At 44.0% G+C, this 27,054-nt stretch overlaps 1 protein-coding gene across 1 annotated transcript; it reads left to right on the top strand.

Annotated features, from left to right (window-relative positions):
• LOC306937505 (SEC14-like protein 1) lies at positions 1-23,063 on the top strand. The gene is made up of 16 exons (XM_079521333.1): positions 1-234; positions 909-993; positions 6,919-7,068; positions 7,845-7,976; positions 8,762-8,890; positions 9,200-9,419; positions 10,747-10,856; positions 13,524-13,713; positions 14,404-14,492; positions 15,416-15,486; positions 15,750-15,921; positions 16,873-17,007; positions 17,719-17,853; positions 19,497-19,748; positions 20,315-20,493; positions 21,759-23,063. The coding sequence occupies exons 2-16, from the start codon at positions 931-933 to the stop codon at positions 21,862-21,864; spliced, it is 2,133 nt and encodes a 710-aa protein (XP_079377459.1). The 5' UTR covers positions 1-234; positions 909-930; the 3' UTR covers positions 21,865-23,063.
• The last annotated feature ends 3,991 nt before the right edge of the window (positions 23,064-27,054 follow it).

Genomic DNA, 27,054 nt, shown 5'->3' on the forward strand with positions numbered 1-27,054 from the left:
GTGGGCGGAGTTAACCCAGTCTCTCCACTGTGTGTATCTGTCTGTCTGATTGTGTGTGGCAGTGGGACAGTGGGAAGGAAGCGACTATACGCTCTGCTTCTTATTGTTAAAAGGGGAATCGCAACATATCTCATTTAATCTTCTGTCAAAGGTTAATGGCGGAAAGAGTTAAGGCCAGATAGGAAACACAGACAAAGTGACGCTTGCTTTACTTTTACCGTGAATCTTGTTGTGGTAAGTAAATGTTTTTATCTTCTTGTCGATGCATGCCAGGCTAAGGCCTAACGACAATCGCATCGAAATACCCGGTTTTAAAATGTCAACATTACAATTCAGACCTCGTCGGCACGTCCTTAAAGCAAAAAGAATGAACGTGGTTCTGTGTTTGTGCTTACGATGCATTGACTTTGATACAATTTCCGCATCTCAAACTTGGAAGTCTGTTTCAAGTAGCATAGTTTTGCATTTTGCTACTCTGTTGCCTAAAGCCGTTCGGGGTCATGGCTATGTGACATCATAATTGTGTCATAATGTCCCGGACGTATAACGCAAATTATATTGGTGAACTGGCTGTTCTACAATACTTGGTAAAGGTCAGTTTTCCCGGGGTTTCCTGCCCGCTTTAGTCCATTATCCTGTTATTAGTCATATTGTAGTGACTGTAAATTATTAATGCTTATTATTCATTTAGAATGCATCCCCAAACATAATTCAATTTGTCATTTGTTCGCATCTGATGATGCAGCAAGTCTTTTTGTCTGTTGGCCTACATCTGACCTTTGTTCAATTGATGTCATGTGAACTTGTTTTGGCAGACTCACAGTGGGTACAGTATTGTGTATACTATGCTGCTTGTTGTCATATGCTCTCTCAGCTGTATCATTTCTGCGTGACATTGTCTCTCTCAGGTGGCTGCTGGATTAACTAACCATGGTGCAAGAATTCCAGTCACCCGTGCGGGTCTACAAATATCCCTTTGAATTAATTATGGCGGTGAGTTATGGCATGGGCTTGTACTGTATGTGTATATCTGCCTGTTGATTTTGTTGCTGTCGTTGCAAAAGATGACTCTTTATTGTGCTGCAGAGACAAAAGATGGTGTGTGGCACTGGCGAGGGAGGCATATAGGTTATGGTGATATCATACTGTAGCTGTGGGTTATGCAACTGTCCCAATGTGGTGAGGTCACTGTTATGCACAGTATATGTGCCATACATTGTGTCATTAACAGAAGAAAAATAGAACATAACCTGGAAGACTTATGGTACAGATGGTGCACAAACATGGCTTGTTGACAGCTAGGCCTACAGTGCCTGAACCACAGAAAAACATTGGACATAAGTAGCTGATGATGAGTCTCCTTCCTCTGAAGAGATTTAGATAACAATTCAAGTTATGAACAGCTGTTAACTTCTGTTGTCCGAGAATTCCATCAGCTCTGGTACTCATGGTTGTAATGAACGAGTAACAAAGAAGCAGATCTGCACACTGTAGCTCTCTTGCATGCAAATATATTAGCACGTTGTTTGTGCTCTTCTTCAGATTTAACAAGAGCATTGTCTCAAAACGTAATTTTTTTGTTTGGATGTGCCAATACATCTTCATTAAAGGTGCTACAGTGTGAATAATCACATCTCCCATTTCCTTCTATGACTGCCTTCCATTAATCCACCATCTGCCTCATTTGATTTGTGGATGTGCTGCATGTGCACAACTACTTTTCTGTGTGGTGGTTGGAATTAAAATTAATTAATTAAAACACATGATTTTTGCACTCTGTTAATCACTCTGAAAGAGAATCAGGTGTCGATCACATGATTTGATTATGTCACTGGACTAAGTCACTTCCAGCAAGGTTCTAACCTGAGGTCTTACCCAACAAGTAGAATGTTTATTGTTTAACATTAAATATTTACCTGGCTCCTGTCTGCCTGTTGTGTAAGTAAAGGGCGGCTGTGGCTCAGGAGGTAGAGCAGGTCGTCCAATGATCCCTGGGTCGGCGGTTCGAATCCCGGCTCCTCCTGTCCACATGTCGAAGTGTCCTTGGTCAAGACACTGAACCCTAAAAATTGCCTCCAATGAGTCGGTCGGTGTAAGCTTGCCACCATTGGTGTGTGAATGTGGGAAGTGAGGACGCTGGCGTCGACTGTTCGCCGCTTCACCTCCCAATGTATGAATGAATGAACCATTGTAAAGCGCTTTGAGCACTTGGAAAAGCGCTATAAAAATGCAATTCATTATTAAGTTATGGAGCAGACTCACTGATGCCAAAATGAAAAATACATACATTGAAATATAAGACAATAATGCAAATTTTCTGAGTATTGGCATTTACAACATTTGGTAAAATAACATTTGACTCCAAATCAGGCAGCACTGGTTTGACCCACTTTTTCCTGACATTTTTTAGATGTGCTATATAAGGCAGCTGCACGATTATGGCTAAAATGATAATCCAGATTATTTTTTAAACCTGCAGGATTTTGCCAGCGTAAAGGAATTTGTTTAAGCCCCCCAAAGAGGTTTTAGGCTAGCCACCCCAACGGAAAACCACCAGCACCAAAATGATAAGAATTTAATAACATGTATTCTTGGTGCCCAGTTAATAGAATCTGTCATTTGCAACAAATCATGGTGTACAGTATGTGAAATTCCATCTACTCACTCCCTTCCCTCGTTCCATTGTATAAATTATTATTAATGTTGTCAATTGGGCTTTTATTTACATTTTTGCATAGATTTCTCTAAAATAGGGTAGCACAAGGCTTATTGCCTTTTACGGTTGCACCGACAGACCGCTTGTCCTGCATAGTCGCCTGCTCGCCTCCAAAGGCAGGATAAAAACGGATATTACAATCCCCATTATTAATCCAAATAAGTATTAATGATAATTGTTTTTAGTGGCTTTTTTTGTTTAATGGGTTTGTCTTTGGTACATTCACACCAGAATGATACAAATAATCATATTGCTTGAATCGCAGGGAATCTGTTCTTTCCTAGTCATGTTAGGAATGTGGAATGTGTTTTAACTTGTTCTGTGTTCGCGTACGCAGTCTTTGCACTCAATTTAGAGACACACAGAGAGCGGTGTATCAAAGACCATCAGCACACACTGCATACTACCACTAATTGGATATACCCAATATATTTTATAGTATCATCCATTGTGCGTTTTCCCCCAAAGTTGATGTTCACTCAAGGTTTGAGGATTTATTCGACAGTGTGAATTAAATAACTTCCTGTTAAGCAACGCATACCGACCCTCCCTCCAGTAATGGCCCATTATGCTTCTGCAGCAAGGGAGGCTGTGCAGACAGCCCAAGCTTTCTTTCACCTCCATGTAGTCTAGTGCCTGAGACATTGTAAAAATATACAGAAGCTGCCTGGCAGTGCCTCAAGAGGTGTGACGCTAAAACGGAATAGGATATGCACATCCCCACAGATTATTTGCTGGATCCGATAGGTTGCTCTCCCAACATTTTGTTTGCTTAAAAGAATGAAGAAACTAGAAAAGTGGCATTCCTCAGCCTAGTGGGAATATGCGTGCACAGTGTCACCGTGCGTTCATGTTTTGAGGCATTTTGTACAAAACGGGCCACTCCTGAAAACATTGGAAGCCAATCTTAGCCAATCAGGATGGAATATGAGAAAACAAACGGACCCGCCTTGATCACATGACTATAGAGATCATGTGTACCGATTTAGCATGATATTTCGGACGGACGGAGTGCAAAACATTAACAACATTTACCATTTTAATTACCACCTGAAAGGTGGTAATTAAAAATCACCTGTGCTGCGCGTTACAAATCACCCCTGGCGTTAGGTTAGTGTTTGGGTAGGGTGTGGGACTATTATGACTGTCGGACTCTTTTTATGTCGGAAATGTGTATCTGATTTGTAGGCTAGGCACGGCTGGCTACCACTCAAAAAGTGACAGAAGACCGCCTGTGGTGGTTCACTGGTTGGTATGGTATCTCCCAGTTGTCACTGAGGTGAACAACCTTTTCTGGGGGAAACGACACTGCACTTTTACTATAGGTGATTTTGTTTATCCAGGACCAACAGTCTTGAGATAAATATATATATACACACACACCCTCCCCCCTCCTAGTCTGCTGAAATTGTTATTTGTCCTCCTATGGTTATCTATTAAGCCAATCAGTTATGCAATGTCCTCTGAGCAAGGCATGGAGTGTAGTGTTGCTGTTTAAGTAGATTGTATCGCAGACTGCAGCTGCCACGCAGGCCACATAGCTTCCCACACAACAGGACACTTCTGTGATTATATTCCATTTACATGTATCAGAAAAGTAAAATCTTTATGCGTTGACTCAGTTGAAGTCATTGAAATTTCCATTGCAGTCAATTGTGAATAACACATTTTAGCAACGGTAATATAGCGTGTTAATTGCAGAGGCCAGGCCTCATCTGTCCCCAGGTATTCTCTTGAGTTCCCTCGACTTTGCAGGTGGTATTCTAGCCAACACACCTGACCCTAGATCAGTCTTAACTGCTTGGGAGTGTTGGTGAATGCTGCACTATCTCCTGGAAGGCATATCCAAATGACTTCCCTTTTGAATTTATGAAAGTTAGCATGTGCAGTAGATTTTAAAACTACACAACTAACTGCAGCAAAGTAACACTTCAAGTTATATAAGGAGTTTGATGGCAAAGCCATAACAAATGATAAAATGTAGCATGGTGCAAACTGCAATTACATTAATTATTCTGGAAGTTGGACTTGCAGTATGAATTTGAATTTGGGGGCTGGAATGTGAACCGTTTTCATTTTGTCTTGTGAAGGAAGCCATTGACATTTTAAACAAAGGACAGTACGTCCAGCCACCCATCTAACTATAGTCTACTTGTTTTATACACTCTGTACTTCCTTTGTGTATAGTTTAGATAGAGGGATTGAGTGGGAAGTGGCTTCAGTATGCCTAAGAGGCACAGCTATTTGTGTACTGTATGCTTTCAGTTACACAATGTTTGAATGTTACTTAATTCTGTTTATCCAACCTGAGTGCCCATTTAATTTATTTAGGTCAATTCTCACAAGGGCCCATGTAACAGTTAATGGAATAAATTACAATGATGTGTCAACAAGGGCAGGAAGTGTATTGACACTTAAGTGTGTGTGTGTGTGTGTGTGTGTGTGTGTGTGTGTGTGTGTGTGTGTGTGTGTGTGTGTGTGTGTGTGTGTGTGTGTGTGTGTGTGTGTGTGTGTGTGTGTGTGTGTGTGTGTGTGTGTGTGTGTGTGTGTGTGTGTGTGTGTGTGTGTGTGTGTGTGTGTGTGTGTGTGTGTGTGTGTGTGTGTGTGTGTGTGTGTGTGTGTGTGTGTGTGTGTGTGTGTGTGTGTGTGTGAGTGTGTGTGACAGACAGACAGACAGACAGACAGACAGACAGACAGACAGACAGACAGACAGACAGACAGACAGACAGACAGACAGACAGACAGACAGACAGACAGACAGACAGACAGACAGACAGACAGACAGACAGACAGACAGACAGACAGACAGACAGACAGACAGACAGACAGACAGACAGACAGACAGACAGACAGACAGACAGACAGACAGACAGACAGACAGACAGACAGACAGACAGACAGACTGACTGACTGACTGACTGACTGACTGACTGACTGACTGACTGACTGACTGACTGACTGACTGACTGACTGACTGACTGACTGACTGACTGACTGACTGACTGACTGACTGACTGACTGACTGACTGACTGACTGACTGACTGACTGACTGACTGACTGACTGACTGACTGACTGACTGACTGACTGACTGACTGACTGACTGACTGACTGACTGACTGACTGACTGACTGACTGACTGACTGACTGACTGACTGACTGACTGACTGACTGACTGACTGACTGACTGACTGACTGACTGACTGACTGACTGACTGACTGACTGACTGACTGACTGACTGACTGACTGACTGACTGACTGACTGACTGACTGACTGACTGACTGACTGACTGACTGACTGACTGACTGACTGACTGACTGACTGACTGACTGACTGACTGACTGACTGACTGACTGACTGACTGACTGACTGACTGACTGACTGACTGACTGACTGACTGACTGACTGACTGACTGACTGACTGACTGACTTGGGTGCTTGAACCAGTTTGAACTGCCAATAATCTCATTTAGACCTGAATGCTCATTCTCAAGTTAAAGACCTGGTCAGACAGGTCAGGTAAGCCTCCACACTCAGGAGGAAGTCTTGAATTTGTGTTGCTGTGGCCATTTGTAGGTCATCTGACATCTGATAACTGTGCTTGCCAGGCTTGTATTTGTTAGTTCAGTACCAACCTCCAACAGTTGAGAATTATAGCAGTTGTGTTCTAGCCATGGAGGCTAATGAGGCTTTGTGAAGAAGCAGATGATGGTCACACATCCCAGTTTCTAGTGACTTACTGTAATGCCTTGCATGGTTGTCTTTGCTGTCAGTCAGATCTTAGGCTATGATCTATATCAGAAAGCTGGGAAATGGTGAAACAAGTGCAGGCTGTTAAAGCACGGTACAACAAAAGTGTCCGTGTACTTTTAACCACTGGTTCAAATTTACCCACAACCTATTTTGGGCAAATCTTCAACAATGTTAAAACAATGTAATATATATATATTTTAATTTCTCAAATGCCTGAAGAAGGTCAGTAGACCGAAAGCTTGCAAAATAAATACTTTGTGCGCAGATCTGAGTGTGCGGAGCTTCCCTTAATTTTTTTCAATTTCGCAAATGACAAAAGCAGCAGTTCACAATGTGTCACATTGCTGTGAGCCTGTAGATCTGCTACTTTTGGCTATTATCTATTTGTCGCACCACAAATTATATTCACACAATCCCCTCTTTCTCTCTCTCTCTATTTCTCTCTCAGGCGTATGTGAGGAGGTTCCCCAAGTGTCATCTAATCCCTATATTTGTGGACAGCGAGCTCATCAGTGAGACTGAGAGTGAGGATGGTTGCACTCTGGTCACTGAGCGGCGCTGTATGGTGAGCGTGGACGCGCCACGGTTGCTCAAAAGGGTATGTCGCTCACCCTCTGACCTTTTTATCAAGTGTCTGGTGGACTAGCATATGGCTAACAGGTGGCCTGGGCCACTCCCAGGCAGGCGATGATTGTGCACATGTAGGCTATGCCTACATGCACATGCAAAGAATGCACCCCTTTTCCAATTACAGCTTTAAAAAGTATAAGTATAAATACAAGTAAAACTTGACGGGAATAATACCGTGTGTAAGAGTAGGTGTTTCTAAATAATCATATTGGAGTTCCAAAAAACAATTTAGGGGAAATTTAGGCTGCAATATACTGTACGTGTAGTTTCAGTGTGACTATAGTTCAAAAGTACATGCAAGAAATTTGATCCAGGCCACATGAAGGCCAAGGCCATGACTGTGCACATGCAGAGACCTCTATGGCCCCACTGCCCCAGTTCCAGGAACAGCTTTTAAAATCGGCATAAAAGCAACTTGACCATGTGCTTGTAATTTTAAAATGAGATATCAAATTCTAAGATGTTATAATTACAGATTCAAATGGAAGGCATGTTTCTGTTCTAGCTTACTCCGTTATTCTATAATTGAATCAAAGTGTTCTGTATCTGCCCCAGTCATTCCTAACGTGTGTGTGTGTGTGTGTGTGTGTGTGTGTGTGTGTGTGTGTGTGTGTGTGTGTGTGTGTGTGTGTGTGTGTGTGTGTGTGTGTGTGTGTGTGTGTGTGTGTGTGTGTGTGTGTGTGTGTGTGTGTGTGTGTGTGTGTGTGTGTGTGTGTGTGTGTGTGTGTGTGTGTGTGTGTGTAGCTGGCTGGCGTGGACTTTCTCTACTTCCTTCAGAAGAACACGCTGAGCCGCAGAGAGAGATCGCTCCACATCGTGGTGACCAACGAGACTTTCTCCAACAGAGTTATCGTCCACGAGATCTGCAACTATACGGTCCGCCTCTCAACCTAACTACCACTTAACACACAGACAGCAGGGCTCCATTCCACAGAGTTGGGGACAGTCATGGGACTGTAGAAAATGTTCATCGTGAAACGCATCATGTCACGAGAGCTCAGGTGTTAGTTGTTGTGTATTTACATGGTGCATACGGCATAGTCCTGTGTCTACACCAAGCCCCCGGATTCGCGGAACAGGCCTATCTCACAGCCCCCTTTCCACGCCCCCTTCCGGTAGATAGTGGTGTCATTTAACATTAGCATTTACACGTTTTTTTTCTCTGGAGAATCTTAAGTACATTTCCTAATGTAAAAATGTGACAGACCAATATTATTATGAAGCAAACAAGATGGTAAATCAGCTCGAACAGATAGAACAAACCTTACCTTGAGAAAACAAAAGTTGTAGACTTCTTAAATTACCTCTGTTAACATGTAGTGTCTATGGAGTGACGTCACGTTATCACCACTAACCCCGAAAGGGGGCGTATTAAGGGGGCAGGGAAATTCTGTGAGATAGGCTTACTGGAAGGGGGTCTGAGGCATTTTTCACCATGCACAGGCTACTTCATGTAGATTCTAGGCGGACTTCAAAATAGGATGTGCGTTGATAAATGGAACTATGTGCAACTTTCAATATATGAACAGTGTTTCCCTGTATGTGTAGAAGTCCCCCAAAATTCTGTGCATATATGGAGTTCCACACATCATCAAATATTTTCCCAAACATAGATTTCACGTCCTCCAGGCTGGTCTTTATTGTGATCTTCTCCTCCACAGGTCCATCCAGAGAATGAGGAATGGACGTGTTTTGAGCAGACAGCCAGTCTGGACATCAAGTCCTTCTTTGGTTTTGAGAGCACAGCAGAGAAGCTTGCCATGAAACAGTATGCCAGTAGTATTAAAAAGGTGTGGACCTGTGACTCACAGTATGTATGTTTGTGTGTAGGAGGATGTTCTGTGAGACCCACAGTGTTATTATTCTGTGATACGTGTAGTTTGGATATGAAAGATATGAGATGAGTCATCCATACTGACCCTAAAGTCATTTCTGATGTTTACTCGGCTTTCTTTTAACGCGCCCGACCTGTTTCAGGTCTGTTAATGAGTGTGTTTGTGTATCATGTATCCTCCTCTGCCTGTGGCGCCAGCCATAATTTCATCTGTGCTTACATAATGTAAACAAACTGTGCTGCTCACATGTCTGTCCTCCTGAAGGGTAAAGAAATCATAGAATACTACCTGAAAGAGTTGGAGAATGAGGGGATCACTTCCGTCCAGCGCTGGACTCCTCCTCCTCCTCTGGTCTCTCCAGTTGCCACTGCCATGCCCCAGCTGCTCCACTCCACTGCCAAACCCATCCCAGTGCCCATTGCCAACGGTCAGGCCAGGAAGGAGTCTATCAGCGCTTCCGAGTTACCGGCTGGCTCTCCTGACGGTCAGTGCCTTAAAACTGCCATTGAGAATAACTTGTGTTCTGCCAGAGAGGTAACTCACTAAGCAAGAGCTAATTTCCCTGACAAATACTGTCTTGGAGTTGAGGAAATCTGTTTCAGAAATAGCATGTCATGAGAACATGGGTAACTTAAGCAACGTAAGTATAAGATGATAAGTATGTGTACAATGGTAAATGGTGCATTTATATAGTGCCTTTATCCAAGGCGCTTTACATAGATTGTGCATTACATTCACCCATTCACACACATTCATACACCGATTGCGGCGGAAGCCATGCAAGGTACCAACCAGCACATCGGGAGCAATTTGGGGTTCAGTATCTTGCCCACGGACACTTCGACATGTAGACAGGAGGAGCCGGGATTCGAACCGCCGACCCATGGATCATTGGACGACCTGCTCTACCTCCTGAGCCACAGAATCCAAATCAATGTTTCATACACCCTGACATTCATTTAACTTCCCACACAGCAGTAAAAAACACAAAACATCAGCACACTCAGACTGAAGCCCCTGCCCTATCACATAGCATTAACATTTAGCAACTGTACAAGAAGCAAACTGTGTGAACACGCATGCACGTGTGAAGGTCCTCAGTTCAGCCGTCCGCTTGTTCCTGAGAGCAAGACCACTGTAAATGAAGGCACATTCACTGGACCTGAGAGGCTGATTGAGTTCTACTAATCCATGAGCAAGTCAGAAATGTGCTGAAGAGCCAAACTATGAAGTGCTTTATCGACTGTTACCATGAGCCAATGAAATTATTTCAGTGTTGAGTGAAGAATTCACACACGGGAATAAAGAAATTGGACTATAGATCTTACAGTTTACATATAAAGCCTTAATTTAAAGATCCTGGGTTTGGATATGTCAAACGTTTCAGGTACTATCGTCGGTGCATAATGTGTACGTGTTAGGACTGGAACCTGGAGCTGTCCTACTGTTTGTTTGCAGTGTTAAAGTAGAATAACCTGCTTGAATTCATGAACCAGTTGCTCATAATAATCATGTAATCGTTTGAGATATGGTTTTGATATATTTTCTAAGTGATAAAACTCTGTGCTGTTGATATTGGTAATGTGATTTTTAAAATTGACATCAGTATCCAGCATAATGCCAAGGTTTGTGAATAGCGCAATGTATGTCAAAGTGTGAATAAAGTTTCTGTCTGACGAGTATCTCGGTCTTGTCTGTATTCAGCTGTAAAAAGCCAGACTATCTTTCCACCCTCAAAAAAATATATACAGCTGCCTGGTGTATCTCAAAACAGTGCAAGCAAGCTAACACTATAAATATTTGACTTGCAGACAAGCTGGATGCAGATTACATCAGACGTTACCTAGGAGACCTAACGCCTCTGCAGGAAAGTTGTCTTATTCGACTGCGCCACTGGCTTCAGGAGACCCACAAGGGGAAGGTAATGATGCCTCTCATCTCTCTCTCTCGGATCTCCCCCCTTCTCTCTCTCCTTCTCTCTCGGATCTCCCCCTTCTCTCTCTCCCACTCTCTCTCCTTCTCTCTCGGATCTCCCCCTTCTCTCTCTCCCACTCTCTCTCCTTCTCTCTCGGATCTCCCCCTTCTCTCTCTCCCACTCTCTCTCCTTCTCTCTCGGATCTCCCCCCTTCTCTCTCTCCCACTCTCTCTCCTTCTCTCTCGGATCTCCCCCTTCTCTCTCTCCTTCTCTCTCGGATCTCCCCCTTCTCTCTCTCCCACTCTCTCTCCTTCTCTCTCGGATCTCCCCCTTCTCTCTCGGATCTCCCCCCTTCTCTCTCTCCTTCTCTCTCGGATCTCCCCCCTTCTCTCTCGGATCTCCCCCCTTCTCTCTCTCCCACTCTCTCTCCTTCTCTCTCGGATCTCCCCCCTTCTCTCTCTCCTTCTCTCTCGGATCTCCCCCTTCTCTCTCTCCCACTCTCTCTCCTTCTCTCTCGGATCTCCCCCCTACTCTCTCTCCTTCTCTCTCGGATCTCCCCCCTTCTCTCTCTCCCACTCTCTCTCCTTCTCTCTCGGATCTCCCCCCTTCTCTCTCTCCCACTCTCTCTCCTTCTCTCTCGGATCTCCCCCTTCTCTCTCTCCCACTCTCTCTCCTTCTCTCTCGGATCTCCCCCTTCTCTCTCTCCCACTCTCTCTCCTTCTCTCTCGGATCTCCCCCTTCTCTCTCTCCCACTCTCTCTCCTTCTCTCTCGGATCTCCTCCCACTCTCTCTCCTTCTCTCTCGGATCTCCCCCCTTCTCTCTCTCCCACTCTCTCTCCTTCTCTCTCGGATCTCCCCCCTTCTCTCTCTCCCACTCTCTCTCCTTCTCTCTCGGATCTCCCCCCTTCTCTCTCTCCTTCTCTCTCGGATCTCCCCCTTCTCTCTCTCCCACTCTCTCTCCTTCTCTCTCGGATCTCCCCCTTCTCTCTCTCCCACTCTCTCTCCTTCTCTCTCGGATCTCCCCCTTCTCTCTCTCCCACTCTCTCTCCTTCTCTCTCGGATCTCCCCCTTCTCTCTCTCCCACTCTCTCTCCTTCTCTCTCGGATCTCCCCCTTCTCTCTCTCCCACTCTCTCTCCTTCTCTCTCGGATCTCCCCCTTCTCTCTCTCCCACTCTCTCTCCTTCTCTCTCGGATCTCCCCCCTTCTCTCTCTCCCACTCTCTCTCCTTCTCTCTCGGATCTCCCCCCTTCTCTCTCTCCCACTCTCTCTCCTTCTCTCTCGGATCTCCCCCCTTCTCTCTCTCCTTCTCTCTCGGATCTCCCCCTTCTCTCTCTCCCACTCTCTCTCCTTCTCTCTCGGATCTCCCCCTTCTCTCTCTCCCACTCTCTCTCCTTCTCTCTCGGATCTCCCCCTTCTCTCTCTCCCACTCTCTCTCCTTCTCTCTCGGATCTCCCCCTTCTCTCTCTCCCACTCTCTCTCCTTCTCTCTCGGATCTCCCCCCTTCTCTCTCGGATCTCCCCCCTTCTCTCTCTCCCACTCTCTCTCCTTCTCTCTCGGATCTCCCCCCTTCTCTCTCGGATCTCCCCCCTTCTCTCTCTCCCACTCTCTCTCCTTCTCTCTCTCCCACTCTCTCTCCTTCTCTCTCGGATCTCCCCCCTTCTCTCTCGGATCTCCCCCCTTCTCTCTCAACCACTCTCTCTCCTTCTCTCTCGGATCTCCCCCCTTCTCCCCCCCCCCCCCCCCCCCAATAGAGTAATAAAAGGATAGAGGCCGACAGCCCCAACCCCTGCTATTCATTTCAATGGAAGTTGCTCAGTAGCGTTTTGAAGCACCCGGAAGAACGGTCTACTTCCACATTTTGGTTCCCAAAATGCGGAAGTGCAAACGAGCGCTCAATGTTAAAGCCCAGCTGCACGGGGTTTCCTAGTCATAAATCCACGGCTCTGCCTACAGTCCCACCTCTGACTAGTAGGGCCGAGCGCTTCAACGTTGGAGAGCCTACCTGGGGGCTTGTCCCCCCTCCATCTCTCTCGGATCTCACTCTTCCCCCCTCCCCCTCTCTCCCCCATCGCTCTCTCAGATCTCCCTCTCTCCCCCCCTTCTCTCTCGGATCTCCCTCTCTCCCCCCTCCTTTCTCTCTCGGATCTCTCTCTCCCTCTATATTCCTCTCTCTCGCTCCTCTTTACAATATTCTTTTTGTTAATCTCTTTCTTTCTTCTTCATTCTCTCACTTATGTAATAACATAAGTTATATACAGCCCAGTTCTTGCACACATACAAAAATGAACAAATGCCTAAATTGGCTCTCTCACACACACCACTAACTTGTGATTGAAACCATTTCCTTTCAGCAGCCAGTGGTTCCAAAACACCATTTGTTTTTGGCAACCAGTAGTCTCATAAAAGCATAGAATATACAATGTCCTAGAATAAAAATAATCCGGTCAATACGAAACTCATCATACACTGATCCTGAGTAATGCCAGAAAAGGGGAATTGAGTGCCTTTGTGGCAAAAGTTCACCCTGGCAAGTAATATGACCAGTTGGCAAATCACTATGTCCAGCCAAGGGCATTAGATATGCGCTTGAATAATGTATTCTATGCCTTCCCTGACCCACTGTTTGGGAAACGGTGCCATAGATGCCCTTCAGTATGTCTCCTGTGTATTTAGATTCCAAAGGACCAACATGTGCTGCGGTTCCTCCGGGCGAGAGACTTCAACCTGGAGAAGTCCAGGGAGATACTGTGCCAGTCGCTCACCTGGAGGAAACAGCACCAAGTGGACTTCCTGCTTGACTCCTGGGAGCGACCGCAGCTGCTACAGGACTATTACACTGGAGGATGGCACCACCACGACAGAGGTACTGCCAACACACCTGACAACCCTTAAGCCCGATTCATATTCGAAGCGTTAATTGTGCATTACGAGTCCCTTTTAGATGTTGTTTATTCAGTTGACACTGAATATTTTTACCGAGTATACTCTGCAGTGGTGGACGCATGAATCAATATTTATATATATTTACAGAGCTGAGCTCATTCAGTTGTTATGAAAACAAACTCTTTACTCTGAGGATTGTACAGTGTAGATTGGGGTCCCGTGAATGCATATCAAATGCATCTCAAACTGGAGGTCCTCGTTACCACGTGTCTACAGTCTCACAGAGCCAATATACTGTGTAGGTAGGGATGACCTGGGATCATTGTGCAGTATCTATCTGTATAGTCCCGATAGACTGAAATCTCTGTTAATGATTGATTATGGAGCAGTCCCCTTTATCACCAGCGAGGGGAAATATCTCTCATTAGTTAGTACTTCTAATAGCCCAGCTGCTAGAAGAAAATTGTCTGTGAGTTCTTAGCGGTACTGGATTAGTGGCTAGGATGACATAACATTTATGGGGTGTTTGAGACGCAACTGTGATTGAAGAGCAGATCTTTTACATTTTTGAGGGGCGCTAGCATAGCACCGGTCTATGGTTTAGTTTAAATGAATAGAATGTGACTAGTCTCTGTTGATTTAAATGTGTGTGCATGTGTTCTGTGTTTAGATGGCCGCCCTCTATATATATTACGCTTGGGTCAGATGGACACAAAGGGCTTGGTACGGGCCTTGGGAGAAGAAGCTCTGCTGAGACAGGTGAGTTTAAGATGGGTGGATGTTTATTGGGACAGACAGACAGACAGACAGACAGACAGACAGACAGACAGACAGACAGACTACAATAGACAATATCAAACAGACAAAACTTCAACATCATCACAGTCCTATATCACCAACACAGCAGTTATAGTCGTATATCAATATCAGCAGCAATGACAGCTCATATCACCAAGGTGCTGCATCCCGACACATGACACAGGTTGAATTAATTTAGCAATACTGGTAGACAAATGATCTGTGAGATGACCTACCTTCTCTCTTATGACAGCTGGTATACTATCTCTAATAATCACCTCCCATTTCTTCACAATTCTGGACTCACGGATTGTAATAGAATCATGATCAGACGTTGCTTCTGCATTCATTTGTGTAGACTAAATTAAATTGGGGAAATAGTGCTTCCTTGTGGAGGCCCAGTATTGGTACTAACAGGAGAAGAGACTGCCCCATTTACTCGGACACACTGTGATCGGTCAGTCAGATAAGACGCAGTTCTCTCTCCATAATTTGGAGTCTGAAAAAATTAAATGCATAAAAACCTACAAATGGAACACAGGCCTATTGTTTGGGCAGAACAAGTTACTCTATACAAAAGATAATCATCCTCCTGACCTCATTCTCCCAATCCTGTATGCAAGGGCTCAGGTTCATGTTGCACGTCCCAAAGGACAAGGTTTGAAACGCAACACCTTTACTCTAAATACAGACTCAACACAGCACTATATACAGGTTTAATGTTTGTTTTTCGTTAGACAAACATTAAATGCCATTAACAATGAACAGAGTTTAATGTTTGTTTTGTCCAGTGTTGTAAGCGCCCCTCACTTCACATGGGTGTGATTTAAAAAACATAAATACAAAACGACCTTTTCAACACTAACATTATGAATTGGATTCAGGTGCTGTCCATCAACGAGGAGGGCCTGAGGCGCTGTGAAGAAAACACCAGAGTTTTTGGCCGACCCATCAGGTACACCAATATGAATGAATCTCTTAATTTTACTGAACCCAAGGCTTGATGTATATTGTGTGCTGGTGTCATGCACAAAATAGCACATCTACAAGCTCACAATGCATCGCCGCGCGACTGGCTGCTAGTTTGTAGATTGCCCTATTTCTGATGCGTGACACCCTTGCACGACTAAGCGTAACTTCAAGTACGACTCGGATGGATGGGGTAGAATAGACGGCGCACACATCACGTCCCTCTCCTTGAACCCCTCTCTCCTGTAGCTGTTGGACGTGCCTGGTGGACCTGGAGGGTCTGAACATGCGTCACCTGTGGAGGCCAGGCGTGAAGGCCCTGCTGAGGCTCATAGAGGTGGTGGAGGCCAACTACCCTGAGACGCTGGGCCGTCTGCTCATCCTGAGGGCTCCCAGAGTGTTCCCTGTGCTCTGGACGCTGGTGAGCAGCAACACACAGTTCCCTTTGTGCTCACAGCAGGCATTTTAGGAATGAAAGGCTGTCTTTTAAGTCTCCATTTTTGAAATTCTTTGCCTATAATGACATGCCCAACAAGGACGCTAGGTCGAAAGTGGATGCATTTCTAACACAGCTAGTGGCGGGTCTGTCTCCTTTAAAGGACAACTTTTGTTTTTTTCAACCAAGGTTCATGTTTTAGGTTGTTATTAGAGAAAGTAAAAGATGACTGTTATTTTTCATTTGCTGATTGCTTTCGTTTTAGGGATTTTAGCTGTTTTTGACACGGGGGTGGGGGCATTCGAACATGGGGCTAAATATGTGTTTAGTAAATCATAAAAAAAGAATCGCTATGAAATTTAGTATAGTCCAGATGTAATTTCTCTGGGTCTATTAGGACTATAGTAAATAATAAAAAAATAAATCGCTATAAAAAATACATATTTAGCCCCATGCTCGAATGCCCCCGTCCCCTGTCAAAAACAGCTAAAATCCCTAAAACGAAAGAAAGCAGCAAATGAAAAGAAATGAACACTCATCTTTTACTTTCTCTAATAACCTAAAACATGAACCTTGGTTGAAACGGCTGTGTCGATTGTTCTGTCCATTTGTTCGTCCACTACTTACTATGTCAGTTTCAGTCGATTCACTCCACCTTGGTCTGGTTTAGTGTAAGGAGCAGCAAAGCTTCTAGGGGCAGCTAGCTAGTGGGCCGTCTAGACTCGTAGTCGGGTTGTCAGCTTACACGGTCCAATATACTGTAAAGTGTAAACGGTCTAATGTGTACGGTATGAGAAGAAATGTGCTGCCCCACTCTCTCCCTCCCACTCGGTTTATATGGTGTACTGTGTAGAATGTCGATAATTTGAGGAGTCCTGCCATTGTCTTTAATGACATGCAGGCTGCTGACTGTTGTTTTTTTATGCCTCTTTCCAGGTGAGTCCCTTCATTGATGAGAACACCCGCAAAAAGTTCCTGGTTTATGCCGGTAATGATTACCAGGATTCAGGAGGCTTGGTGGACTACATTGACAGGGAGATCCTCCCCGACTTCCTGGGCGGGGACTGCATGGTGAGACCTGAACTTCAACATTATTTTATAACATACAATGTGCGACAGATTTATATACTTTGTTGTACAACATTGTCGCGCGCTAGGCGTCAAACCGCATGAAGCAACATGCTAGATGCATACCACTTTGAAAATGTAAATTCAGGGTGACCCAGATGAAGGCAAGTCAAGCTGCAACACATTGGTGCGTTATGTTTTATAACGGACAGTTGGTAGAGACGCCGCCTGGGAATTGAAAGGTCAGCGGTTCCCCCCCTGTCCGCCTGTCCGTCCAGTCTGTCAAAGTGTCCCAAAAGACTCTTGCATCTAACTGCACCCCAGGCACTGTATACTATTAATAGAACTGATCCTAAGAATGGGTAAATGGGATACATTTCAAGTATGCACTGCAAATGTACTGTACAGTGACAAATACCCCAGAAACAACAAAAGGGGACTACATTGTTATTGTTAGTTACATTCCAAGTAGTTCATTCATTTGATATGCATCAGCCTTTGCTGCAGTCTCTTATATTTTAACAGCCAGTACATTTAATATAAGGCGTGTTAATGACGTGGCTCTGCAGCGGACTAGCCATCTATAAAAAGGTCAGTCGCTCTTGTGTACATTCTGTTTTCTAGAGAGGGCTTTTCAGCAGTTTTACTTGTGTCATAAATGTCTGTGCAATGTTGCTGATGAGCTCATGGTTTGTCCCCTATGTCTCCGTTCAGTGTGAGGTCCCCGAAGGCGGCACTGTCCCCAAGTCTCTGTACAGGACAGCCGAGGAGCTGGACAGTGACGAGAACCGCCTGTGGACCGAATCCATCTACAAGAGTGCCAGTATCTTCAAAGGAGCTCCGTATGAGGTATGTTTCACCACTGCTCAGAATGTGGAGACAACTCGTCAGAATGGATGTTTGTCTGATGTTCTACCTCATCATAATGTTTGCTCGTATCTATTAGCTAGTATGCTATTAACCTGCTGGGGAACATTGGTAATGTTGTCAACATCGAAGTACGCTCGTATGATTTGTCCTTCTAAAGTACGCAATAGGCTGGTGAGTATGATTGTGCAGTGTTCAGGTCTACGTGCTGAAGAGAGTGCAGGTCTGGTCTGCCAGGATGGCTGCCCAAATAATACCGTCTGATGACGAAACATCAAACAAACTGCATTTCTCTCTCTGTTTCTCACTCTCCATGTATGCGTCAGTACTATTGCACTGTGGGTGGAAGACGTCGTTGCAGTGTTTTGAAATTTCCCCAATGACAACAAAACTATGTGGACATTGTTGACAAGACAAATGTTGGTGTAACTAAGTGAGATTAGCTGAAAAATAAAAAATGTACATGCGTATCAACTCGTTTGCACCCGATGCCAATTGCTTAAGCTGTAATCCTGGGTGCTACTCTACCTCTGCCAACCTGGGGAGAGCTCATGCTTCCTGCATGAGGAGTGAGCAGGCTGCTTACTGCGCCACCGTGCTCCTTATATTATTATTATAACGATTATCATATATATTTTTTTATTTCATTCGAAACCGCCATACAGTCTGTAAACAGTGATTTATTACCGGGATAACAAAAAATCCATACCGCCCCAGTCCTAGATGGAATACAAAGCAAACAACAAAAAGATCAATACACTAGCTGCTGTACATAATGTTTTCAGGTATATATCTCCATCATGGAAATTACTGCTTGTGTACGTGTTACCATGTTGTAACTGCAGACCCCAAATATGAATTATAGCATTTCAACCAAAGTATAGTCTGAATGAGAAAACGAAGCCATAATTGTCAGCATAATTGCAGGCGACAACAACAGATGTACCGTTGTTTCCAGGCCATCCGTGCATGACTGCCTTTTGATTATGTGTGTCTTATGGTGTTTCATTATTGTTAGTGTTAATTAAGTACATTCAGACTTCTCCCTTTCTCATTATGTGGGTATTGTAGGCAATAGGATACTGTTGGAAAAAATGTATAATAATATATATTATTATTATATCAATACAACTTAACTGATTATAAACTATCAATCACAATATTTCTGTTGCTCAGAATAAACAGCTGATTGATACTTGATATGGATGTGAGTAGGGACATTACCATGTTCATAGTGATGCAGCGCAGAAGCGTGAGTGAGTTATGCTCAAAACATAATAACAATTTAAACATTTAGCAGACCGTCTTAACCACAAGTGTTCCCCGAGGTGGGCAGCTCTGGCTCTGCTGAGTGTGTGAAAAGCTGTTCTGCTGTATGTCCAGATATCGTACATTGCTGTACGTTGTTCTATTAACCTTTGAACCTTGGGGTTTTCACTGCCCTGCCCCCCTTTTCAAGCTCCTACTCTGCAGTCAAGTATGTCTTGTTTCTTTGTTCTGTGGAGTAGGGTGCCATCTGCTGGTACAAATCCATACTGCATGCCGGCAGCACAGCAACAAGCTGTCTGAAACGGAATGATTAATGGTTGGCGGTCTGTTGTTCTGTGTTCGCCACGTTCCTCTAGCTGCTGATAGAGATTACGGAGGCCTCGTCCGTCATCACCTGGGACTTTGACGTGTGCAAGGGAGACGTGATCTACCACATCTACCACTCCAAACGGGCCCCCCAGCTACCGAAGAAAGACTCCATTGGGGCCCACGGTATCCCGTCCCCGGGCGCCAGTAATGTCCAGCTGATAGACAAGAGCTGGGTGCTGGGACAGGACTACAGCATGGTGGAGACTGCACTCATTTGCAAGGAAGGGGAGAGTGTGCAGGTAAGGACAAGAGGGAATAGATTGAAGAGTTACTTCCCAATATGAGCTGTTTTGATATGCATATTTATTGCTCCTTTTTAAGGCCTTTTTAGTTGCAATACATGTCTATACATGTCACTTGAAATTGTCTAGGTGAATCAACAGAGAACTGTATTGTGGCATTATGGCACACAAAGTGTGCATTGAGTTGAAAAGTCCTTTTCTCTCCCTGGAGAAAAGTTTTATTTATTTAACTAAATTAAAAAGTACCATGACTTAATGATTAACCATGCAATTATGTATGAGTTCAGTGACATTGTAATAACTTTGGACCAAAAGTTTAAAAATAAAGGCAACTCACTTCAAAGGTTATGCACACAAAATGAAGTCTTTAATTATGCAGCAACATCAGCAGCATCATTATTTTGATGCTGCTGCGTAATTAAAGAACTTGTTGTTTAAATGTAAAAAAAGTAAAGCTATCAATGTTCTATAATTTATATGATGCATGGCTGCAGCTGTGGATAGACGGTCAGTGAGTTGTATTGACACACCAGTATGGTCTTTTAACACTCTCCTCTCTCTAGGGCTCTCACATAACGCGCTGGCCCGGCTTTTATATCCTCCAGTGGCGTTTTCACAACTCGCCGGCCTGCTCGGCATCCAGTCTGCCTCGCGTGGACGACGTGTTGGCCTCTTTGCAGGTCTCCTCTCATAAGTGCAAGGTCATGTACTACACCGAGGTGCTGGCCTCTCACGACTTCAGGTCAGTTCTTTCACTGCCGCAGCCTGCATCTGGTCTTGGACTGTGTTGTGTAGCATGGTCTCTCACATACAGTGTATGATACATTGGGCCTTTATGCTTAACCCATTTTGGGCGGGAACCCCTTTTGGTGTTTTAAACATTTTTATAATTTAGCTATTGAAAAATAGCAGATCTACAAGCTCATAGCGCGCCACCGAGTGGTGCGCTACGAGCTTGTAGGTCTGCTATTTTTGAAAATTCGTGAAAATATTTATTTCAGAAAACTGGAGGAGTTAGAAGATTTATTTTTTAAAATTTTGAGGTCAGGCCTAAATGGGTAAAAGGCTTAAAGGAGTGATATGTTTTGGTTAAAACGTTTTTTGTTAAAAGGTTAAATCTCCATATTCAGTAACAGGGGCCTCCCTGTCTCTCCAGCTTTTTAATAAGCGGAAAATACATTTTCAGGTAGGTGACCAAATTTCAGCCAATCAGGAGAGATTGTCGTCACTTACAATTCCATGTGTTTAATCTGTATCCTGACTGTTCTCTATCCTGATTGGATAAAATTGGTATCCCGACCTCAATGCATTTTCTGTTTCATAAAAAGCTGGAGAGACATGGAGACTCCTGTTACTGAACACTCAAACCTTTTTGGCCATGCACCCCCTGTTACCTCCCGACCTAGCTGATGCACCCCCCACATGGAAATCAAAATTGTATAAGCTATATAGACATATATTTCCTATTTATCCACATATATGCATATATATGCAACATGGGCTATATTCTGCATATACTTGCCATATTTGGCATAATATGTTAATATATTTTAAATAAAACCATAGCACCACCATTAGCCTTTTCATGTCGCGCACCCCCTAGAAGGCGCTCGCGCACCACAAGGGGTGCACGCACCACAGTTTGGGAACCCCTGCTCTATAGCAATGAGTACTATCACCAGATACAGCTTTTTAACACTTATTTTTAACCAAAGAAAATCACTTACCCTATATTTAACGAGCGAGATATTTGTTTTTTCATTTTCTGTTTAGAGAGAATGGTTACACAGTGAGTCATTGGCTACCTTTCCTTGAATGAGCATTTCTTAGCCTAGCATCATGGGGGGGAACATATGCCGAAAATGGCACATGTGGCAATGGTGTTGCAAATTTGTGACGTGCTGTGAGCTTGTAGACCCGCTTGTAGGGTTTCATTATTTAAACTGTTACTTTATTGTGTATAACAGGATCATAATAATAACTAGTTGTTGTGTCTTTCTCTTGCAGGGGATCCATGACCAGCCTGGAGTCTAGTCACAGTGGCTTCTCCTTGCTCAGTGCTGCCACCACCAACTCTAACCAATCACAGTCCAGCTCAACTGTCTCAAGATAACATCCAGCCAATAGGACGCGGCCATAGTTTCCACCCCTGGGGAGGTTAAAGGAATACTCCACTGTTTTATCGACCTTAGCTCCACATTCGTACTAGGACAGAGCGGTAATGGGTTTTCAGGTGATGGTGCATGTATTTGTAGCCGACTAGGCCTGCCTCCGGGCCAGAAGCCTACCGCTTCTACTTGGACCGGGTGGATTCCTCTTTGAATGAGCCGTAGCTGTTTTGTTTCCCATGCAGCATACCTGCGTGCCAATCTAGGTCATTAATCATAAATGGACACGGTTGATATCACGAGGTGACCAAACGATCCACAACTTTGACAGTGGCGTGTTCCTTTACTGTAAGTGCTAGCATTTGAACTCAAGCTGACTTTCGGACAGCATCTACTGTGCCTTTTCTTCTTTACTGATTACCTGACAATGTGAGAGGCCTGACTTAACTTAACTTATTACTGCCCAGACTGCCATCGGAGTGAAGTTTCTGTCGGGTCTATGAAGCATTTGAAAATCTGTTTCTGTGCCCATGATTAAATGGACTGCATTAATATAGTGCCTTTCTAGACATCAACCGTAGGCCATGCTAAACGTTTTACATTGTAATTCACATTAAGCATTAACCACACACACATTCACAACAGAGTCTGCCACACAAAGTGCTTCATGCGGTAGGTAGGGGTTCAGTGTCTTGCTCAACGACTAAGACGGCCTCTTTACCACCTAAGCCACACTGCCACCTCTGAATGTGTTGATTTGTAGTGATAAATGATATGCTTGTATGAATTTACATGTATTTCACATGTGACTAGACGAGGGGTTGGGGGGGTTAAATGCAAACGGAAAAGTGTTACAAACACTCCAGCAAATACCTTGGTTATTACAGTACAGAGGGCTATATCTTCAAGCGGAAAATGGCTTGTTTCTGTCCATTATCCGTTTATTTGAGAATGGAGGGATAAAGTTGAAGACTAACAAAATGATGTTATTTATTTTCGTGCAATAGAAGAATCCCACACACAGCCCTCTTGTTGAAATGGTTGTTGTTCGCCACAAGATGTCAGTGTGTGATATGAATGAAAGTTCACCCATACTACTGTAAGTGGTCTGCAGTCGGCCTCATAGGGTTTTTACTCTTTAACTTTGTCAAACCTTCAGGTGTACTCAAAGCATTGTAAAAGTGAAATAAATGTTTGAACTTGATATTTATGTGACCGTGTCATTGCAATCAATGCGAGAAAGAGTAACTTCTAAATTTGCCATTATAAAGCGAATGTGATGAGTGCCACTAAGTGTGTGGATATAATTAATAGAAAATATGTTATTTTTTTCTTCAATGGACTATTAATCACTAATGCTCGTTTTTGAGCTTGTTGAGTATAGTTGCAGCTGAGCCCTCCAAGGCAGCTAATTGGAATGCAGCATGTTGCCGCCTCTGAAATACATACAGCACATACAGCACCGGACCAGGCAGTCAACTCAACGGTGATTTACATAAAACTTTAATTTCCATAAACTCATCAGATGCCTGTAGCGAAAGCCGGATTGTATTTCCCTCATGTTCCTAATGTTTTCTGCTTCTTCTTGCTTCCGTGCCCTTGCAACTCTGTGTCACGATGCTGCTTGTGGCTTATCCCCACACAATCTGCTGACTGCCGGACACGCTTGCCTGAGAGGAAGACCAAACAGGAGGTGCATGGTCTCTGCTGGCTTATAAAGTCCAATTCATGCTTTGTTGATGTGTTGTAAGCCTGTAGGTCTGCTATTTTTGGCATGCAGTGTAGCATAAATTAGTTTAGTAAAACGGGAAGAGCTCTGTCTCTGCCAAGATCCTGTTTCCTAAATTAACTTAATTAATTCATGAGATAATAATCTGATGAGTTCCCAGACGTTGTCCACAAAGTCTTAAACATCAGAGCCAAATCCTCCCCCAAAAGTTTAAATGTTTTATTTCCTAGCTAGAATTATGTAACCACCTCCAAGAAACAAGTCCAAAATAATGATGTTGACACCCATGTGCTTGAAAAGCAAGGTCAATTATGCATGTAATCAAATAAGTAAGTAACACGTACAGTACAGCACGTAGTTGTTTTCTTCCGGTGTGTTGCTGAATTGCTCACTGAATCTAGCGAGGCGAGATGGTGCAGAAGCACACATTCCTAGAGGCTTCAGCAGATGCAGCCCTTGTGAGAGAGCACTGGCAGCTGGCCAGGGACCACTAAGCCCTCGATATTGATTTGTAGATGCATTATGAAAGCTGTGCTGAGTCCTTATCATGTGCCTATTCCCACAGATGGTTGGGATGTTTATATTGGTGTCAAGAGGTCTGGCAGAGACATTTACAACTGTAGAGCATCCTGTTGTGCTTACTCAGGAATTGTAAGGATCTCGAACACCAGGGAAAAACACATACATACTGTTTGCCTGAAGAAGTTAAATCTGTTAAAGGTATACGAATGTACAGGGGTCCATTTGTACACCCTCCGTGTTAAATGTAACACAATCTTACAGTTTAAGGGCCTCTCTTAAATTCTCTAACTCCTACAAGGGATTTACGCATTTCCCTGCAGTGAATCAAGACCCTATGGCCACTTGTTGGCAGCAATAGCATACTTTGCAAACGCGCACGTGACAGAGGTTGAACATTACTGAAAATCAGACCCGTCTGAAATGAGTGGTACTGTACTGTATACTCCTCCCTGGCCTCTGTGTATGTGTGTGTGTTCTCTACACAGGCCACCTCAGGTGTTGCAGCTACGTACACATACACACATACCCGTACGTACGTACGTACGTACGTACGTACGCACACATAGCTCCGCATAGGAGTGGATAGCACCACTAAAATTGACATGCTTGCTTCAATTAAGCTATGACATACCAGCACACTTTTTAAAGCTGAGGAGTGTCTGGTTTGTATCTGCCAGTTAGTGCAAAATGCACATACCATATTAGGTTATTTTAAATGGTGTCGAGGACCGACCTTTGAACCTGACTTCCGTCATGCGAGTCTTGCATGACTCCCCCCTCTGCCATTCTGTACTTCCAATCATTCTTTCCCCAACTCTTGAAGTTAATTTGAGCACATTAACAAAGTTTAATCAGACGCTGGGTTTTAAAGTGTGACTCCATAGTGGGGCTCCTCATTAAAACCCATGCCTGCCTGTGTTTCATTTGCTTCCCTCTGACAATCCTGACCTTCCCACTAATCTTTTTTAGAGAGGGATAGGTTTAAAAGGTGGGAAAAGAAACTCATGTGCAAAACCGTGTGTTGTGAACTTGGGCCTTGTTTCAACATGGTTTGTGCAAATGTTGGCATATATTGAATGTTTAATGCCATCCTTGGATGAGCTGAGGTCCTGTCTAACTAATCTGTGGTTTTATATTTTTCCGTGATGCTAACCGCTATGTCCATGAGCAGAAAGACGTCTGTATTTCTCTCTGATGCTAACCACTATCTCATATCTCCTCACATTGATTTTCACTGCTGCAAGTGAGGCCATCAATCTACCTGCAATTTAGACCAATTTCGGAGCGCTGCTCTTGTTCCCAGTGAACTGTCAAGGCTCTGTTTAAGGTTGTTTTCAAATAGCGCCCGAACATCAGTTCTGGTTTTATTTCCCTGGTATTTTCTTGGCTCACTGGCTTCCGGGCTTGACATTTCCTCCTCCCTCTTTAAATTGAGAATGGATCTAGCAGGTCAGAGAGGCTTGCCCTTGTTAAATATTAGGAGAGGAACGGCCATCCATCTGCTCTGTCTGTCAGACAGAATGCCACACTTGGCTCATGAATATCCATTTAATTGTTTCTTGAACCTTATGACGTGTAAAATCATTTACCACAAATTGAAAGATTGCACTCCAACATTATACAACTGTGAGGATATGCTGTTTCCACCAGAGACAAAAGTTAATCATGACTTTGGGACAGCCTATTGATCATTCCCACCGATTCTTCATTCGCCATTCGATTTTCTTGTTGATTGTTACCTTCACCTTTGAGCTTGTTAAACCAAAAGTTATTCTCTTGAGGGCAACCTACTGATCAGTCCCACCATGTTAATGAAAATTTGCATACACATTATCATTATGTTGCTAACAGACAAACAAAACAAACGGAATGAGGCAAAGGCAACATCCCTGTCCACATCGTTGGTGGAGATACTGTAAGTCCTGTCCAAAAATAATAATACAAACATGTTCTTGCCCTTGGGACCACAACAAATAAATTGCATTTTAATGTGTGCATGGTTAGATGAGAACAGCTTTGGTCTGCTACTGTATGCAACATGTGCCTCTAAGAGCCAAATTGAGTCCCACATGCACTGAGGTAACCAACCAACCGTATCTATTGACTACAAATTAACATCAAGTACGCACACACAGTCCCTCAGAATTAGCTCAACTTAAATGCAATCGTGTCTCGGGCATGGGAGTTAGTCTACAGTGATTAACCAGACCATTCTGTCTCTGCCAGCGGGTGCAATCAGACAGGGCGTTGTCTGAGACATCAGTCTCCCCTCGCCTCACCTGCCAGGCCTCCTCGAGTAGCCATCCTTCGATGAACACAGATGTCTTATTGGCAGGCGGAGGGAGTGGGGCAGGCATTGATCCCCCACCCCCCAATACACTAGGATGAGGTGAGTGACTTGGTCACTTGGGAAATAGGAAAATACAGGGAGTGTGGCGGTGTGAAAGATGGACAAGATGGATTCAGATCGTATGAAGAGTGAATCTGTATGAAGAGACACAGGAGTGGTCAAGACTCTGGATCCAGCTACATGTTGCTGAATGACTGTTCCACTGAAGAACTTCAAGCAGGAGAAATGATAAGTGAGCTTTTGTTTGGATACGGTGGCTACTGGGTGTCTCACGGCATGTTCTCATTGAACACACTGCAAGTGTAAATCACCCTGGATTAAGCATTAATAGCGTCGGCTACTGTAAATGCCTAAATTGTGAAGAACATACTATAATGCTCGTAGTATTCAGCGGCATTTCCCTTTTTAAATAAGAGTCACAGATTTTAGATCTATGCATCAACATTTTTCTGGCAGGTTGTGTGCCTGCCCTGGTGTCTTGGTTGGCCCATTCCCACTCTGATGCAGTGAAGCAGCGACACAGAGGAGATTAAACCCAGACAGACGTAGCTCATTTATGGTTCCTGGCACCAATGCTGGCTGTACCCCCCCCCC

Source organism: Electrona antarctica (genome assembly GCF_951216825.1).
Source record: "Electrona antarctica genome assembly, chromosome: 14".
In the NCBI taxonomy this organism is placed as follows: domain Eukaryota; kingdom Metazoa; phylum Chordata; class Actinopteri; order Myctophiformes; family Myctophidae; genus Electrona; species Electrona antarctica.